At 34.6% G+C, this 19772-nt stretch overlaps 2 protein-coding genes across 4 annotated transcripts; both read left to right on the top strand.

The window, feature by feature from the left end:
• Positions 1-13728, top strand: LOC110111486 (non-specific lipid-transfer protein-like protein At5g64080). Of its 2 annotated transcripts, XM_028699648.1 has the most exons (4): positions 1-2921; positions 3107-3358; positions 12851-13323; positions 13410-13728. In XM_028699648.1, the coding sequence occupies exons 3-4, from the start codon at positions 12993-12995 to the stop codon at positions 13574-13576; spliced, it is 498 nt and encodes a 165-aa protein (XP_028555481.1). In that variant the 5' UTR covers positions 1-2921; positions 3107-3358; positions 12851-12992; the 3' UTR covers positions 13577-13728. The 2 variants fall into 2 exon arrangements, with proteins under 2 accessions (XP_028555481.1, XP_020699088.1); XM_020843429.2 differs by lacking the exons at positions 1-2921; positions 3107-3358 and having other exon boundaries at positions 12209-13323.
• Positions 13729-17182: 3454 nt separating this feature from the next.
• LOC110111370 (non-specific lipid transfer protein GPI-anchored 2-like) lies at positions 17183-18857 on the top strand. 2 transcript variants are annotated; one of them, XM_028699643.1, is made up of 4 exons: positions 17183-17634; positions 18170-18172; positions 18467-18520; positions 18610-18857. In XM_028699643.1, the coding sequence occupies exons 1-4, from the start codon at positions 17304-17306 to the stop codon at positions 18741-18743; spliced, it is 522 nt and encodes a 173-aa protein (XP_028555476.1). In that variant the 5' UTR covers positions 17183-17303; the 3' UTR covers positions 18744-18857. The 2 variants fall into 2 exon arrangements, with proteins under 2 accessions (XP_028555476.1, XP_028555477.1); XM_028699644.1 differs by lacking the exon at positions 18170-18172 and having other exon boundaries at positions 17185-17634.
• The last annotated feature ends 915 nt before the right edge of the window (positions 18858-19772 follow it).

The following is a 19772-nucleotide window of genomic DNA, read 5'->3' as shown; positions in this document are numbered from 1 at the left end:
AAAGAGGGAAAATGCTGTGAAGGATTTAACTTGCCCTAAGATTTGAGCAGGCGTTTTTTTTCGTGGTTCGCAATATTTAACTCAAATCACCCATTATTCTTTATATGGTGCCTTCTTATTCATAATATTCTTATGACAATTAAGGCAGTTCTTTATTTTATTGACTTCGTTCTGGTTTTAGAAGTCATATCCTCATTGATATCTCTAGTCTTTGGTTAATAAATTCTAGTTATGTCCAATCATATAGATAGCATACGATCTTTCTATGATATTGATTAATAAATATTTATTTTGATGCCCACTAAAGTTGTATATCATATATGCTTGCTTTCATCTTAATTCTTAAGCCTTGTTTGGTTAAGATTTTTCCTTTTTCGCAATAGTGTAGCTGCTGCGATGCAATTGTATGATTTTTTATTGGAAAGAAAATGACATAGCCTTTCAATCAATCAATCTGTTTTATTGTAGTTTCTTTTTTGGTCACTTAGAAAATATTATGGTTTATAAAACATCTTTGTAAAGCACTACCTGAAAAGATAGAAGCCTAACCATACAAGCCTCAGGTTTTAGTGTTTTAAAGGTTTCCCCAATTGTACTAACATTGGACTTTAGATGACGACTAATTTATTAAAATTATTTTCTCTTTTACAAGTAGTTTACATTTTGGGAGTTCAGTTTCAATCTCTTTTGAATTGATGATGTTTTTTGTGAAGTTATTGGTATGATTGAAAATTCTTTGATGTTGATACGAATATTTTAAATAATATCAATGGCCTATTAAAGCAATGTAGTTTTGATGCATTCATTTTATCATTGAGCCTCTTAGATCAATTCTCATGCTATTCAATGATATGTATTTTTAGAATCAATAAAATTCATATGAAAATATTTTTGTTACTTTTTATACTTATTCAGTAATCGAATTAGAAAAAAAAATCTTTTAGTTTTTTATATTGTAGATCTAATTATTTATTAAACACTGACATAATTTTTCTAAGCTTAACTTATTGTTATACTTATTAAAATTTTATTGTATGACTTTTGTTTAATTTCTTAAAATTATAAAAATCCTGACCATTCCTTTGTTCTTAGAGATTAATATCAAAATGTTTTTTCTCCTATCATATTGCATCCTCTTAGACTTGAGGATTATTCACCAAAACAACATATTTCTATAACATTTTATATTACTTTGTGTCTCATTTGGATATTAAACTTCACCTCTATGCATCATATTTAAGCTTACTAAAAATTTCATTTTGGGCTTAAAAATTTATAAATCATGGATTCATGATTTCTCATTTGGGATTAGGATTGGGAACAATTAGTATAACTAGAAGTGGATTAAAAGGACAAATAATGGTGGTAGGTAGTGATTGGGAAGTACAAGGGAGGTGGTTGCTTAGTAGTAAGTGGAGGTTTGGGAGAACAATTTATCCAATACTCATACTTCTTCACATACTGTGGGATACTTGTCGAATTTCTTGGTGAACAATACTTTAGGCATACTCCATGCATGTTGCTAGTTGCATACCTTATTTTGCGGTTTATACTAAGAGATGAAACATATAATATTATAACTAAAAGTGCATCAAAATCTCAGCTGTCTAATATCCTTCTCTTCATGTCTGTTATTAAATTCTTTAGGAAGAAAGCTGCTTATGTAAACATCATACTGTTATGGTAGAATTGATTAGCTTGCTTCCAACATCTGGTGAGGAGGATGTTAGGCCGGTCGAAGAGGGGCCGGCTGCACCCATTGAACCGGTCCCTAGTGGACCGGTTTTCTATTACAGCCGCCGGCCCAAGGAAGGGAGAGAGAGGGGGCCAGCTACTCCTATGGGTCCCACTCCTTTATTAAAAATTGTTTGGAGGGAAATATTTGAATTATGGGCTGATCAGGGATTTTTTATTATTCCTTTGACTTTTTTTTTATTCCTTCGACTTTAATTAGTCGCTAATGTTAGAATTACGGTTTCATCTTGAATTTGAAATCAAATTTGAGATATAGGGTTTGTGCTTTTGGGCTGTAGGATTTGCTAGAGAATTGGAGAGTTGTTTCTTCCTCTCAAATTGAAAAAACTAGTATCTTGTATTGTTTCTCTTGTTCGTGGATTGAATAGAAGAAATTTTCCTTGTGTTTCTCTCCAATATCCTGAAATTCCTGCATCATTTTTGCTGTTTTCTCTCTGAAATCAGCAAATTTCTTGCTATTTTTATCAATTATTGCTAGGTTTGCTTGCGAACTTAGTATTTCCCTTAGGGTTACTTGCGAACTCAAGTATGTCCTATCAGAGGACCTGAATTTCAGTTCGCTACTTCAATGATGTGAACTTGTTGCGATGCATGGTCAGGCCTGGTGAAAACACCACCCAGCTATGCCGCTGGACCCTGAATATAGATTTTAATGCTGACCATTAATGATATCGCTTGGTTTTTACTTCAGTGAGACCTTTATAGAAGCTTGTCAAGGTAAAACGTATCCAGTATCCTTGCATCCTTTTTTTTCGCTGTGAGGTTAATATTCTCAGTGCAGTTTAACTTGCTTTAGTATAGACTCAAAATTTTTTATGATTTTTCATGAGAAGAACTTTTAGTGTTTCTACTTTCTATTCTTCACCCAAAGTAAGAAAAATATGTGGTGCTTCTTCTTAGTATTGATTCTGTACCAAAAAAAAAGGTAAAATGGAAGAAAGAGAATTCCTCTCTAGCTGCTTGTCAAGGTAATGCTCCAGTAACCTTGCATCCTTTTTTTAATTGTGGTAAGGTTGATATTCTCCTTGCAGTTTAACTTTCTTTATTAGAGACTCAAACTTGGTAATGATTTTTCATGTGGATAACTTTTGTTGATTCAATTCTTCAACTTAAGCAGGAAGAATGTGTAGCGTTTCTTCTCAGTATTGATTCTGTACAGCAAAAAGGTAAGATGAGTCCTTTCTAGCAGCTTGTCAAAGTAAAACGTTTCTAGTAACCTTGCATCCTTTTTTTGTTGTGAGGTTAATATTCACTGTGCAGTTGATCTTACTTTAGTATGAACTCAAACCTACCTATGATTTTTCCTGAGGATAACCTTTATTGTTTCAACTCTTTTTGTTCTGCTTGATAGCTCCCCAGTCATTAGCGAGGCGGCGGATTTTTCTTCATTGACTAGTGAGAAGCCTGTTTCTAGTTGAGTGATGAGTGACAAGCTAGGTCTTCTGTGGTTTCTGTGCCAAAGTTGGTAGCCATGAAGATTTCTTATTAAACTATGGAAGTGAAAGCTGGTGCTGCTGCCAAATATATGAAAATCATGCCCTGGACATCACCAATTTAGCTCTGAAGGAAAAGGCTAAAGCTGGGGAGTTTCCACCAAAAACAGGTATGAGTAATATCTCTCTGCTATGGCTTTGGAATTATACGAGTTAAATTGCGGGTAACATGCAAATTTCTTTGTCACTTTTGTAGCAATAATGTGGATATGGCTTGTGCAGCATCAGTTGAATAAAATTTCTTTAGGGTCCATTTGATTGCTTTATGCATTTTTGGTTTAGTGGAATTGGCGTAGTGAAAATCTATTTTATTAGCAATCTCAGATTTGGTGTTTGGTTTCAATATAATTTATAGATAATTAATTTTACATAAGATATATATATATATATATATATGCAACCCTATAAAAATGAGAAAGCTATTGCCAATGCCATGCCCTTGTAAAAAATGAGAAGAAAAAAATGCTGGATTATCATTGTTAACTTATCCCCTTCTAACAAAATAATAATTTAGGTTCTTATTAGTAATGAACATTTCTCGATTGGATTACACAGTTAAACTTTGATTGGCACTTAAAAAGGCGTACAATGCTAGTGCTGATCAAAGGCGAAGGTAGAGAAAGCTAGGTATAAGGTGGGTTCTAGGCGGTTTCATCAAGAAGACTATTGTAGTTGAGGGTGTTCTTAATCTTCTAGGGGACCAACCTCAATTATTGAAGGATGTTCTGGTCTTCTGGTGGATGTTGAATCCCCAAAAATCGGAGTCCAGAATGTCTTGGTTTTAGACATCTAAACTCTAAAACTCATGTACATGATCGTTGCATCCTTGAAAGTGATCTCTTGGGTAGGAGGTAACGGTTGCTAGAATCTCTCTTTGAAGATTGATTGAGCCTAGGGTTGCAAATGAATCGATATGCTTTATGAGCTATTTGTGACTAGATTTGGTTAGTTATTGGTCATGATCGTTTACTAATTGATCGTACAAAGCTTGAACACTTCTATAAACATTCAATTAGTATATGAACAAGCTTGAACAATTTGTTTATTGATTCATTTTTGATCTTGGGTAGCATCATCTAACACTGTCGTTATTAGGTCCAAACCCTAGATGAGAAAAACTTAGGGTTGCTTTAGTAGTCGTCATCCAGCATAAAATTATCGAATAATCATGCTATGAATTCTTTAATACATTACATTAATACTAGGGTGTTTCTTGGAAGTGACGCGTTGTATGACCTGAATGCAGCTATAAATGTGCAAGGGCCATTGTAATGGCGCCCGATTGCAATATTAAATAAGCAAAGGGTTCCTACATTATGGATGGATGCGAGCAAATATGCTAGTTCATAAAACTAGAATTATGATAGAATTTAGAATATAGGTTCTCTTATAGGCAATTTAATAAAATTAATATATATTATAATTCACAGGGAGATAAATATTTTATGCATTCGAAAAACTATATGGTTTGGAGAGAAGACTAAAGCGTTTGATAGGAGAAGTAAGAATTTAGTTTAAGTGAAGTGCATTAAGAATGAAGATAAAAAATGCTTTTATTAAAAGAATATATTGAACAAAAGTGGATGAGATATTTCGATAAACTTTTCAATGAAGTTTGTGAGAATACGATTGATTTTAGTGACATTAACACCCTAAATGGATATAAAGATTTTTGTTTTTATTGTCATATTAGTAAAATTAAAGTTAGAGAGGTTTTAAATAAAATAAAGTGTGAAAAAGCTGTTGGTCTTGATGATATTCTAATAGATGTGTAAAAATGCTTAGGAGATGAATGAATTTTTTAGCTTACTAAACTTTTCAATATTATTTTGAAGACTAAAAAAGATCCAGATGAGTCGAGTGTGTTAATTTCTATTTTTAAGATTAAAAGTGATGCACAAGAGTGTGCGAATTATAAATGAATTAGGTTAATGTGTCATACATTAAAACTACGGTAGAGAGTTATTGAATATCGGTTACAACGTGATACAAATGTTTCTCAAAATCAATTTGAATTCATGCCCGGTAGGTCTACTATGAAAGCTATACTTTTATTGAGAGGTTTGATGTAGAATTATAGAGAGTGTAAAATATTCCAAATGCAGGATTTTTGAAAATATTTGCATTTGATTGGATGAAGAAGAAATGCAAAATAAAGTAAATGTAGTATAAACCATTTTAATTCATTTATGTGATAAACTAAACTCGTCTAGTTTTGAGCGAGAAATGTTTACACCGCAAGCAAGCTCGCTTGACTGCTGCTGCCAATCACCATTGCCATTGATCACCACCACCCGCCAGCCACCTACGACCACCACCCATCGACAGTTGCAGGCTAACACCTGTTGCCTACCGCCAGCTGCCCCACCTGTTGTAGGCTACTAGTACATACCATTGTCGACCACCACAGCCACCTGCTGGCCACCACCCGCCCCAACCATCTTTATATATTCATTTTTTTCTAACCAAACAAAAATAAAACATTCATCTGAATTTATTTTACACATCCAAATAATTCCGAAGTTTTCGTTTTACATTGCATTCTTTTTTTAGTCAACCAAACAACCTCTTAGTTATGATTGTTCTTATAAACATTTGCAAGAGGATGTACCTTGGTATATATTTTTTTATGATGATATTCTTCTTGTGGGCAAGTTTAGAGAGGGAGTTAAAGGAGAACTTGAATTATGGATGTTCACCTTAAGAGTCTAAAGGTTTTTGTTTGAGTAGATGTAAAACCGACTATATAGAGTGTAATTTTAGTTATAATACATCTAGCAGGGGGATTATGACTTTGGGCGATCAAGTCATTAATAAGAGTACATGTTTTAGATATCCCGAGTCTATTGTTGAAAGTGATGGTGAAATAGATGAGGATATTATTAGTAGAATTCAAGTTGGATGCTTGAAGGAATGAATCAAACATGTTGTGTGATAGATTAAAGGAAAATTCTATAAGATGGTGGTGAGACTTGCAATGGTTTATGGTGCAAAATGATGGTCATTAAAATAGAAGCATAAAATTAAGTGTTGCGGAGATGAGGATGCTCAGGTGGATGAGTGACTTCACCCTTAGAAGCATAATGCAAAATGAGTATATACGTGGAAATGTTGGAGTAGCTTTTGTGGAAGATAAGATTAGAGAGAGTCACCTTAGATGGTTTGGACACATCAAATATCGGCCTTCTATTAACCCGGTTAGGAAATTAGATATATTGAATTTGGCCTATTTCAAGAAGGGTAGAGGTAGTCCTAAAAAGTCTTGGCTAGAAAACATTAGAAATGACCTTTTATTAAAGTTAAGTGAGAATTTGATTCTTAACAGGACTTAATGGAGAAAAGGATTCATGTTGTTGACCTCACGTAGTGCAACAAAAGCTTGATGTTGTTGTTGTTGGTAGCATCATTTAAAGCTTGTGAACAAGCTAGTTAAGAAGCTTTATTAATGGTCGATAACATGCTCATTTAAGACTTAATAATGTGCTCAATTATAAATTTAGCAATATGTGAAAATATAGTGTCGTTCTTTTATCTATTAGATTTTTTTTGTAAATGAATACAAGCTACTGCATGCCTATTAAAATGCTTATTTTTTAGTACGTTGTTAAGTTAAATTCTGTTAGACCGGTCCAGCCGGTCAGCACAGGACCGGCATGTCGCAATTGAGGCGGGATCTCCGCCTCCTGCAGAGATCGGGCGGCCTGATCGCCCAAGCAGAGCGTTTTAGGAAGGATTTTTGGGGGATTAAGAGAGAAATTTGAATGTAGGGACTGTTTAGGGATTTCCTTTTGATTTGTATGCATTAAATACTTTGTTTTCCTAGGGTTAGGGTATTTTGAATTTTGCTGAAATTTGAGATATCTTAGATTTAGGTTTTCTTTGGGCTCTAGCGGCGTCTAGAAATTTGGGAGAGATTGATTCTGCTCTCGAATTGAGGATCAAGTGTATCTTGCTATTTTCCGTGTTCCTTTCATCAAATAATATAAATTATCTATTATTTTTATGATTTTGTGTGGATTTTGTGGAGAAAGCTTATTGTTTTTCGAAGATTGATAGAAAGTACTTGAGATCTTCAAGTGTTTCCTATCAAATTGGTATCAGAGCAAGCCATGGGACCGTTCGTGGGCTAATTTTGGCGAAGTTCGGCGGCTGATTTTTGGTTGGGAAGGGACGAAGTGCTTTTTTTTAATCCAAATCCAAAATTTTTGGATTTACAAAAGTTCTGATCGAGATGGCGGCCAAGAAAGTTGATGCGCTAGAAGAAAGGCTTGAATGGGAGATGAACCAAATCAAGACAACGGTGGAGGAAAGGATTTCCTCCATGGAAGGACAAGTAGCCGATCTCCGGGACATGATGAAAAAAAATGTTGAAAATTCACAACCAAACGGTGGCTTCTGTTGAAAAATAGGAGGAAAGAAAAAATACGAATTCTGAAATTCGTAGTGAGGAAGTTGAGGTGGAAATCGTGGATGGGGAAGGAAGAAGACCCCATTTGGAGCCTGTCTAGAGGGAAGAAAGAGGAGGTTATGAGGAACGCCAGGAGGGATACTATGACCGCCGTGCTGCTGATTTTGAAGACATAAGGGGGATTTCGATGGGAGTTTGAGCTATGGCAGAGCAAGGGAAGAGCGGGACACATGGGGTGGACCGAGCACTTGGGAAAGGGGAAGTTATGGAAGAATCAAGGGAAATGGTGGTGACCAGAAGATGAGGAAGTTTAGGATGCCCATCTTCGAAGGAGAAGATATGTATGGATGGATTTACAAGGTAGAGCGGTATTTTGCCGTCAATGGGTTGACGGAGGAGGAGAAGTTGACAGCAGCGGGATTGTGTTTGGAAGGGAAAGCCCTATCATTGTTTCAGTGGAGAGACCAACGGAGGTCGATCAGGAACTGGAGGGAATTTAAAGACTGCATAATAAAGCGTTTCCAAACCGATTGGGGAGGAGACTTCTATGAGCAATTCTTTGCTTTGACACAGGAGGGATCAATAGCAGATTACCGGGAGCAGTTTGAGCATCTAGCTAGCAGAGTGGAGCGACTCTCAGATACAGTGTTGGAGGGGAATTTCATGAAAGGGTTAAAGGCAGAGATTCGAGCGGCAGTTAAAGTTCTGATGCCTAGTGACTTGGGAGAGGCCATGAAATTGACACAGCTGGTAGAAAATCAGAAGAATCTAGAGAAGGGAGCCAGGAGCAGTAGCTTAGGAGGCTCTTACAAGACTACGACCACTCTTCTAGCACCCAAGGGGCCTGCCTCAGGCAACATTAATGAGACCTCTAGGGAGAAGCCAGTAGGAGGGAGTGGGGAAAATTTCAAGAGGCTGACAGAGAAGGAGATGCAGGAGAAGTGGGCCAAGGGGTTGTGTTTCAGGTGCGAGGAGAAGTATATGCCAGAGCATCACTGCAAGGATCGAACCCTTCAGGTTCTCACCGTCTGCGATGACGAGAAAATTGAGGGAGGTGAGGAGGAGATGGAGGAGAAGCTACACTTGGATCTGGCTGAGGTTTCCCTTAACTCAGTGGTAGGATTCACTACGAATCATACCATGAAGGTGAAGGGGGAGATAGAGGGCAAAGAAGTGGTGGTGCTAATTGATAGTGGGGCTACCCTCAATTTCATTTCCACTCAGGTCGTCGACCAACTGAGAGTGAAATTGGTGGAAACCGGTTATTATGGAGTGATAATGGGTACATGGAAGGTGGAGAAAGGCCAGTGGATCTGTAGAGGAGTGATTTTGACCATCTAGGGGATTCAGGTAAGGGAGGACTTTCTTCCACCAAAATTAGGAAGTACTAATGTCATCCTGGAAATGAAGTGGTTGCAAACCTTAGGGGAAACCAAGGACAATTGGGGAGATCTCACGATAGAACTAATGATGGATGGGAGAAAGGTGATTATAAGGGGAGATGCAGGGCTATCCAAAGCCATGGTATCACTTAAGACCATGGTTAGGGGCCTTCAAGAGGTGGGGAAAGATTATCTGGTGGGACTACACATGTTGGATGCAATCAGATTGGAGGAGGGAGGGGATGTTTCTCTTTCCGTGTAGCCCTTGGTTTAGTAATACAATAAGGTTTTTCAGTCACCTCAAGGATGGCCACCTCCGCGGGAACACGAACATTTTTCCACCTTGAGGACAAGTTGGGTCTTTGGGAGGGGAGTATTGTTAGACCGGTCCATTGGACCGGTCCAGCCTGTCCACACAGGACTGACATTTCGCAATTGACGCGGGATCTCCGCCTCCTGCGGAGATCGGGCGGCCAGATTGCCCAAGCAAAGTGTTTTAGGAAGGATTTTTGGGGGGATTAAGAGAGAAGTTTGAATGTAGGGATTGTTTAGGAATTTCCTTTTGATTTGTATGCATTAAATACTTTGTTTTCCTAGGGTTAGGGCATCTTGAATTTGGCTGAAATTTGAGATCTCTTAGATTTATGTTTTCTTTGGCTCTAGCGGCGTCTAGAGATTTGGGAGAGATCGGTCCTCCTCTCGAATTGAGGATCAAGTGTATATTGCTATTTTCCATGTTCCTTGCATCAAATAATATAAATTATCTACTGTTTTTGTGATTTTGTGGAGAAAGCTCACTGTTTTTCGAAGATTGATAGAAAGTAATGGATATCTTCAAGTGTTTCCTATCAAATTCCCATTTTTAAGCTCGATAGCCTATTTACTAGTAGACTCGATAAGCTTGTTTGGTTAACTAACAAATTGTTCGATAGTGTTTCTAGTTAATAATAGCCTCTATGAATCTCATTTGGTTTGCTACTAAGCTCTATAATTACAATTTAGATTAACTCAAGTTGAGCTCAAACAAAAATAATTATAATTTTAAACGAACATGATCACAAATACTTGACAATCTTTAAATGATACTACCCATTTAAATGAGCATAAATTGAACAAATATGAAGTCTTAAACGGGCCTAAAAAATGAACATGGATGCTTGCTCAGCTGATGGATCAAGTAAGTATAACAACTTCTATGACAATAAGTGTAGCTGATACTCACACAATGCCACCAACTCACAAACACAACAAAAGAAACCTAATTCCTCAAAATATAACTTAATATCTCTAATTTTTCTTCTCATAAAAACCTAATTCAAATCTCAATCAAGAATTCATACAAATGAGGATATCTTATGCCATGTTAACAAAGCTCTTCCATATCACCTTGTAGGAGAAAATACATTTTTTTCTTCTTTTGTCAGTTTTTGGCAATCCGTGATAAGAGTGGCAGAGCCTGAAATTTTTGATCGGGATATAAAGTAATTTCATAATTTAGAAGTGGTGCACATTAAATTTTTACTGTTATAAAGATCAAATAGTTGAAGCTTATTTATAAATCTATTATATTTATAAGGGCATATTAAAAATTGGAGGGCCTGGTCGACCTTATAAGGGCATATTTTCATTTTGTTGTAATATTTAACGTTTCTATTTATTTATATTTATTTTCTACGAAAAAAATTTACACTATTAGTTGATATCTCTTGTCTCTTCCCTGCCTTTTTTTATTTTTTTTTAATTATTTATCATAATTTATTGTCTCTTCCCTGCCTTACATTCTCTATATAGCAAATTGTTTAACATTGTCGTAGTTCTGATTTGAGTTTACTATTTTGACAAATTACGTATATTTTACTCAATCTCATACATGATTTGTAATTCAATACCCCGGGTTGCTAAAATTGTCATTAACTACTGCGCTTAATTTTGATATTTCTTCAAGAAAATCTTCTTTAGAAAATATCAGAAATGATCTTTCTTTATTAGATTTAAATGATTTAAATGAGAATTTGACTTTTAACAAAACAAAATGGAGAAAAAGTATTTATGTAGCCGACCCCACGTAGTGGGACAAAGGCTTGATATTTTTATTGTTGTTGTTGTAAGAAAATCTTCATTTTATTATGTTTTGGTTGCTGTTATTGTCATACAAGACATCACAATCAGGTAGCTCACTTACCCAATTGAACTCGAATGGAGACAATGCTTGATCTTAGGGTTTGGTTTGCTTTGAGTAAAAGAGAAAGCAAGAAGAAAATTGAAAAGAAAATGACAAGGACAAGTTAGTTGAATTGAAATATCGCTTATCTTATTTGTTTGGTTGAGAATATAGCTGGAAAAGTTCTTATGATGTAGCTGAACACAAAGAGGATAATTTTAGAGAAAAAGAGATTGAGGAAATACTGGTATAACAATTTAAATGTGTTATGAACATAAATTTAAATTAGCAAGAATGCTACAATCGATATAGGGTTTGACTTAGGCTTCATTTGGGACGGCTTTTTTATTCCTCTTAAAGCTGCTTTTTAGTACAAAAAATTTAATTTTTCAGCTTTAAGAAGCAAGAAAAAAGCCGTCCCAAACCAAACCATAATGAATGAAACCATAATGAATGACCTCAATTCCTGCTAAAGAACTCCTATTATGGATTCCTTTCTACTCGAATATAATTCTTTTGCTCCACATGGGTGGAGAAATATGCAAATCTCTTCCTTAAAGGAGAGTAGTCCTCTCATATTTATTATGGGCAAGAGGATCATCTCTAAGCCTAAGCTTATCAAACTTTATATGAAATGTCATATAACAAAGTGATCTAACACTTTTGAGGGGGATCAAACTTTTGGTGGTGACCAAGGCTGCCAACAACAATTACATGCGGTATATATGACCTTTTGGCTCAAATAAATTCCCTCTTAGATATGTGAAAATTCTGATTGCAATTCATGAAGAGAGAGAGTAGAAGCCAAATATCTCATCAAAATAGTTTTGAATATCACTTGATCTTCAAAATTAATTTTCAAATAAAATTATCCTACATTCTCTAGAATGAGCTAATCAATTTATAGACAAAACGAGAACAACAACAACAACAAGATGCCTTGGCCCCACTACGTGGGGTCGGCTACAATAATTTTTTTTTCTTCATTGTTCTCCTATTAAAAATCAAATTTTCATTTTAATCTAATAAAAAATGATCATTTTTAATACTTTCTAACCAATAACCAACTCTTTTAGGTCTACCTCTACCTTTCTTAACATAGGCCGGATCTAATATATCTACTCTCCTAATAAAGTCATTAAAAGACCAACATTATATCTGATCATATCATCTAATGCGACTTTCTCTAACCTTTTCGCATTTTGTCTTTAAGTTTATTTTTCTCTATCTTCAATTTCTCTTTTAGCTTGATTTCTATGGGTTGCAAATTTGCAGTGTCATCGCCAATAGATCTGAATCCAACAGTTCCATGTATTCACAGATAAAAAATATCATATAGTTAGAAATATAAAGACCATCATATCCTTCAATTGTAAAGAAAGTTATAAAATATAATTTTTGATTGGATGGGAACAAGATCCAATGCATAAATACCTGTCTGCAAAGTTACTAAAAAAAAAAAAAAAAAGTAAAGCCGCATGTGAAATAAATTTATTTCAAACTTTCCTTCCTCATCACGCTTAGTCAACTTCTTTTCTTCTATATATTTTTATTTTATAGTCTAAAAAAGCTAGATATACAGCTATGAGTTAGTTATCCAAGCAACTAAGCAAGCACAATAATAAGCCACTTGCAATCTGTTGGATATTAGGACGAGCAGTTCACCAACATCAGCTCTACTCTACCCTTTTTAAACCCAATCAGCCCATACAATCTCCACCATTCAAAGCTCCATATTCCAAACTCCACCTTAACTATCTCTACACTCCAGCCTGCTTCTCCTCTACCCTCCAATGGCTCTCAAGGGATCTCAACTGATCCTAATCATTTCTTTCTTCATATCTAGCCTCTTTGCCGTCGCCATTGCCCAATCGTCGAGCTCATGCACATCAGCACTTTTGAGCCTGTCACCTTGCCTGAACTTCATCTCACGCAACGAGACAACGCCATCGAGCTCGTGCTGCTCGCAGCTTAGTACTGTGGTCAAGTCGGAACCGCAGTGCCTATGCGCAGTTCTCAATGGCGACGCTGCATCCGGTCTTGGCATCTCCATTAACAAGACTCAGGCGCTCGCACTGCCTGCCGCCTGCAAGGTTCAGACGCCGCCGGTTAGCCAATGCAATAGTAAGCTTCGTCTTTGTCCAACTTCCCATATGTTCTTTCTTTCCTTCCAGTTTTGGATAATTTAATGAATCTGCACTGTTTTCTAGCTGCTTCATCACCACCGTCGACGCCGGCGACGCCAAGTGGATCGAAAAATGTTCCATCTGTGGATACAGGTTCAGCAAATGGAAGCGCTGCTGAAATTTCTGTTACATTTGTTCTCAGTCTGATGTTTGTGGTTGTGTTTTCTTCTGCTTCTGCTATCACTATATGAGACTTTTTATTGTGTATTTTAACTTTTCTATTGATTATTATTTTTCATGGTTGTTATTGTTATATCCTTATATGATTACCTTTGTCGAATCACCAGATTTGTATTGGTTACTTTTGTTGTATTATTTGTAAGCAGAGTGAAGAGTTCATGCATCTACTGTTATACATTTGCTTTGCAGAACCTTAGAGATTTTGTTTGAGATAGTTTTTTTTACTTTTTTTTTTTTAAATAGTTTTCTAGTAAAAAATTTTTACTAAAAAGCTACTTTAGAAAGCAGTTAGAAAGTTGTCACAAACAAAACTTTAATGTAAAATTATGTGCCTTAAATTGCTCATCATATGTGATTTTCTATTTTGTCTTTGAGATAAAAGGAAATGAAAATAATAGTTTAGATAGATGATTAAGGTTTTGTTTGGGATAGCTTTTTAATTGCTTCTTAAAATAGTTTTTTAATAAAAAATTAAATTTTTAAAAAGTAGTAAGAAAGGTGTCCCAAATGTTGGAGCTGTTTGGATGAATGTAAAGTAAATGTAAATGATTTTTTTATTTGGTTAGAAATAATGAATGTAGTATAAAATTTAAAAACGGTGGTGGCGGTGGTGGTGGTGGTGGCTAATGGTGGCCGGTAGTGGTGGCTGACGGTGATTGTTGGTGGATGGTGATGGTTGCAGGGGTTGGGGGTGGCGGTTAGTTGGCGGAGGGTGGTGACAGTGATTGGTGGTAGTGACGGTGGGTGGTGGAGGCTATTGATGATGATGGTTGTCGGCGGCAAATTGAGGTGGTGGCTGGCGGTTGGTGATGGAGGTAGTAGGTGATGATAGTGGTGGCCAGGCTACCACCATATTCATATTTATATTAGGCTCACTCAAATAATTGTAAACATTTCAAATTTATACTTTTTTTTTCATTCTATTCTATTTTATTTTGCATTTATTTTTCAACAAATCAAAACGCACTTTGAAATTAAGGATATTCTGAACAAAATTTAGTTATGATAAGTTTTAAAAATTTTGATTTATTATATGCAATTTTAGGACTAATATTTCAATTTATTCATATCTCACATGTTAAAAATTTGCACTTTGCCTTTGTATTTAAAATATTTAGGTGCTAAAAAAAAAGTTACATATTGAGCTCATAAAAACCAATAAAAAAGTGCATGACAAGACTCTTACAAGCACATGAACATAATAATTAAAAGTTAAAACACCAATGAGCACATGTGGATTGCATCATGATGCTAGCTATAGATAGAGTTGTACAGTTTATCTTGATCAATTGGTTGAGAGTTTTGACTATTAATAAAGAGGTATTGGATTTGAGTCTTGTGTATATGATGTGTGCATAAATTTACCTTAATTAACCTAAATGTTCGAAAAAAATAGATAGAGTTGTCAACGGGTAAATGAAGTAACAAAATTGCATATGGAATAATATTTTTTTATGATGAAATGATAACTTTGGGATTAATTATTCTGTGCGTACATCGAACGCCGTCTGAATATTAACCAGAATGCGTCACGTCACCACTTCACTCGGTATTGTGGCTCGGTACCGCTGATGTGTCGCATTCTGCGTTCAGCCTCAGCACGGAATAATTTCTCCAACTTTAATGGGGTATGGGAGAGTAGCACTTGGAGACATGGTTAGCATACCATGACCACATAAAATTAATAAAAAAATATGGGCCAAGACTCTCACAAACACATTAACATAATGGATAGGTAACTAATGAGTACATGTGGACAACTGCCCAAGATAAGTTGTTGGAGGAAGCTATTGAGTGGGTAAAGGTGGTTGTAAATCTACATATGGAATCACCTACTTTATGGTGAAGTGTCTAACTTTGGTGGTGTTTTGAGCATCTCCTTGAGATGCTAAGAGTTAAATTTCAAAATAGGATGAGTTACGCTCTAGATATGGCGAATTTGTCTTGTTGTGCCTTAGGCTGAGAGGCATTAAGCAGCTTTCTAGTAAAAAAAGTAAAATTTTTGTACTAGAAAGTTCCTTTAGTAAGAAAGCCGTCCCAAATGAAGTCGTAGGCTTCGTTTGGGATGACTTTCTTATTGCTTTTTAAAGTGGCTTTTTAGTTAAAAATAATAATTTTTGTACAAAAAAGCTGCTTTAAGAAACATGAAGAACACCATCCCAAATGAAGACTGTGCTTTTAATACATATCTAAATTCAATGTATATTGAGATATTTGGGTATATAAATTCAATGTATCACCATAAATTAATTTTTCCTTCATTAAAACATTACAAACTTTTTGGTAGAATGTGCTTTTAATACATATCTAAGTGTTTTAGAATTTGAAGAAGAAAAAAAAAAAGATTATTTGTTTTTAATTATATTTTGAAATATAAATAAAAGTGTTAAAAATAAAAGTTACATACTTAAAATTTAATATAGAAAATCTTGTCCATCATCAATTTGCTAGCAAAGATTTAAACATATATTAATTATGTATTTAATATAAAAAATCTTGTCTATCATCAATTTGTCTAGCATTTAATATAGAAAATTAAAGAATCCCACGAGTTAGGCACATAAATTATTTCAATTATTTGAAATGGTCGTAAATTAAATTTTATTATCAAGAGATCAAAAAAATAAATAGAATTTTAAAAATAATTAAATTTATACTTTTAATTCCTTTAAAATAATTATTTTCTATTATTTAGATCCGAATAAAACACTTAAAAAATATAATTTTGAATATGAAAGAAATTCCATCATAATTTCAATTTATTTATAATAGAAACTTCTGATTTATTTTAAATTAGTTGTAATATGAATATTAATTTATTATTTATACATTGACCCAATTATTTCTCTTGATAATTATTCACTTTCTTGCCATCATAATTTCAATTTATCTATAAATGAACATTAAAAAATTAATCCCAAAAAAGTGTAATTGCAAAAAAAAAACAAAAATATTAAATCCAATTTAAAAATTGATGAGAATTTTCTTAATGAAAATATCAATAATCTTAATTTCTGAATTTTTTATTGGGCATAAATTCAAATATGATATATACCATTCAAAAAATTTATGTATGATAATAAATTATAAAAAATATCAAAATAGGTACAAATATTAAATATAAAGAGCATCATATTTTCCCCTATAAAATAAGCTATAAAATTAATTTATAATTGAATGGGAAGTAGATAAAAAAAAACTCGAACTCATAAGAAAATTTTCTTACGGCTTTTAAGTAACTTTATAATAAGAAATTTTTGTACTAAGAAATTAATTTAGATAAAATTAAAAAAACTATTCCATACAAAGTCTAAGGTTTTATTTGGGATGAATTTCTTACTGTTTCTTAAAACAATTTTTTACTACAAAAATTTTAATTTTTGTATTAAAAATTAATTTAAGAAGCAATAAGAAACAACCCGAGACGAAATCTTAGTCAACCCTACTTTTTTTTTTTAAAAAAAAAAGTCAACCCTTTTTTCTATATTATTATTTTTAGTCTGAGAAAGATTTACAGGTAAAAGTTAGTTATCCAACCAAGCACTTCCAATAACTAAGATCTTTCAGATATTAGGAAGAGCAGTTCACCAACATCATCCCAACTCCACCCTTTTAAAACCCAATCACCCTATACAATCTCCTCCACCATTCAAAGCTTCTTCTTTTTCTTCTTCTTCTTCTTCCAGATTCCAGCCACAGCCATCTCTACATTCCATCAGCTTCCTTCTCCACCCTCCAATGGCTCTCAAGGGAACCCAATCCATCCTAGTTATTTTTTTCTTCATGTCCAGCCTCTTTGCTGTCACCACCGCCCAGTCATCGAGCTCCTGCCAATCTGCACTTCTAAGCCTGTCGCCTTGTCTGAACTTCATCTCCGGCAAGGCGACAACGCCGTCAAGCTCCTGCTGCACGCAGCTCAGTTCGGTGGTCAATTCAGAACCTCAGTGCCTATGCGCATTGCTCAGTGGCGATGTCGGATCTGGGCTTGGCATATCCATAAACAAGACTCAAGCGCTTGAGTTGCCCACAGTATGCAAGGTTCAGACAGCATCGATTAGCCAATGCAACAGTAAGTTCTTGCAAAAAAACTCGGAAATTTGATAGGAAACAATAACTATAAATCCAGAAAACTGCGGGATTTCAGAAAAAAATGCAGATTTTGCAAAAATTGTAGGAAAATATGAGAAAATCAATTGAAATTCAGTAGAGGATGAAGAAAAATAGCAAGATACAATTGATCCTCTATTCGAGAGGAGGATCGATCTCTCCCAAATCTCTAGACGCCGCTAGAGCCCAAAGAAAACCTAGATCTAAGTGATCTCAAATTTCAGCCAAATTCAAGACGTCCTAATCCTAAGAAAACAAACTATTTAATGCATACAATTCAAAAGAAAATATCTAAACAGTCCATACATTCAAATTTCCCTCCCAAATCCTGAAAAAAACTTTCCTAAATCTCTTTGCTTGGGCGTTCGGATCGCCCGATCTTCACAATCTGCGGAGATCCCGCCTCTGTTTCGCTAGCCGGTCTCGAATGGACCAGCTGGACGGGTCTAACAAAATCATAAAAAAACAGCAAAAAAATTGTATTAAAATGGAAAAAGCTTGCATTTTAGTCTAGGTAGGGAGGGGAGAATTCCTTGGGCAATTGTAGGATGCCTGCAACTCCTGATAATTGAGGAGAGAAGGATTGAGCAAAGGCTCTTTGGATCTTACATTGCTTAATTAATGCTCTAATCTCCCAAGAAGACCTGCTTATAGCCTACTATAAAGCCAAAAAAATCATTAATAGCCTAATAACAATCTAATCAACCTAATCACTTAGTATCTATTGATTCACCCATTATGTTTTTGTTCAAGTAAATATTTGGACAGTTTAGTGAATTTCAACTGTTTTGCAGCTTCTTCCTCGCCGCCGTCCACCGGTTCTCCGTCGACGCCGAATAATCCATCAGGCAAGATTTTTGAATTTAAAGTGACAGATTTTGTTTTTCTTTTACTTGTTTTCCAAATTTTTACTTAGCTTGGAATGAATTGGATGCAGGTGGTGGATCAAAAAATGTTCCATCTGTGGATACAGGTTCTGCAAATGGAAGCCCTGCTGAAGTCTCTATCACTCTTGTTATCAGCTTGATGTTTATGGCTGTTTTTTCGTCTGCTTCTTCTATCACTGTATAAGATTTTAGTGTGGATCTTAGTTTTTTCTACAGATTATATATTTTTTTTCAGAGCTGTTATTATTGTATCCTTATATGATTACTTATACTGAATAAACAGATCTAGATTTGTCAATTTTGTTGTGTTTTTTGGATTACAGACTGAAGGATATGTGTTCATTAATCTGCTAAATACTTCTTTCCACCCAGATAAAAAGCTAGAGCTGATGGAAGCTTAATTCCCTCATTAGAGACTTAAAATTTGCAGAATTCTTGTTAGAACTCTTAAACAATGGATTCTCTCTCTAGTAGAGAGAGAGAGAGAGAGAGAGAGAGATCAAAAGGTATATTAAATTTAAGATTCAGAGAACTGGAAGAGGATTTGTAGGGATTTGATTATTTGCCTAAGACACAAAAAATAAGAAGAAATGCTTAACTAAAGCAGAGTTTCAGCACAAGTGGATATATAACTAATCGAAAGGTTGGTGTGTTTCAATACACACTTTATTTGCCAAAATGTTTTTATTAATTTAGCCTTCGTTTGGGACGGATTTAGTACTGCTTCTTAAAGCATTTTTCTAGTTTAAAAATTAAAATTTTTAGCTAGAAAGTTGTTTTAAAAAGCAATAAAAAAACTGTCATAAACGAAACCATAATATTTTCTTTTATCAAAAATTTGGGTGAATATTTCAAGAATTCATCACAGATAAATTACAGGAGTTCAATTTTGAATTTATAATTAGCAAGGAAGAAAGGAAGGACTTTAAGTGAGAGAGAATGAAGAAGTTTATTTCAGATTTAGAAGGTTAACATTGAAAATATGCATACTGCAATGGGATATTAAAAGATTTTTTTTTTAAATAAAGTTTTTATATTATATGTCATTATAATAGAGTTTTTTTTTATATCTAAAGAGGATTAATTAGGAGTTAATTACATTCATAAATTATATTCTGATCAGGTGCTCTATTTAGTTCTCTTTTCTTCATTTTTGGATGTCTTGAAATGTTTAAGATGTATTCAAGATGAGATTAGATTCACATCATGGGTG

This window comes from Dendrobium catenatum, unplaced genomic scaffold, assembly GCF_001605985.2.
Source record: "Dendrobium catenatum unplaced genomic scaffold, ASM160598v2 fragScaff_scaffold_1351, whole genome shotgun sequence".
Classification (NCBI taxonomy): Eukaryota; Viridiplantae; Streptophyta; class Magnoliopsida; order Asparagales; family Orchidaceae; genus Dendrobium; species Dendrobium catenatum.
Note: the sequence above shows the minus strand (reverse complement) of the source record. Positions and strands in the feature narration are given on the sequence as shown.

Coding starts and splice junctions, on each gene's coding strand:
- LOC110111486 (XM_028699648.1), top strand. CDS start 12,993: ATGGCTCTCAAGGGATCTCAACTGATCCTAATCATTTCTTTCTTCATA. Junction 13,324..13,409: donor GCCGGTTAGCCAATGCAATA/GTAAGCTTCGTC, acceptor ACTGTTTTCTAG/CTGCTTCATCACCACCGTCG.
- LOC110111370 (XM_028699643.1), top strand. CDS start 17,304: ATGGCTCTCAAGGGAACCCAATCCATCCTAGTTATTTTTTTCTTCATG. Junction 18,521..18,609: donor GACGCCGAATAATCCATCAG/GCAAGATTTTTG, acceptor AATTGGATGCAG/GTGGTGGATCAAAAAATGTT.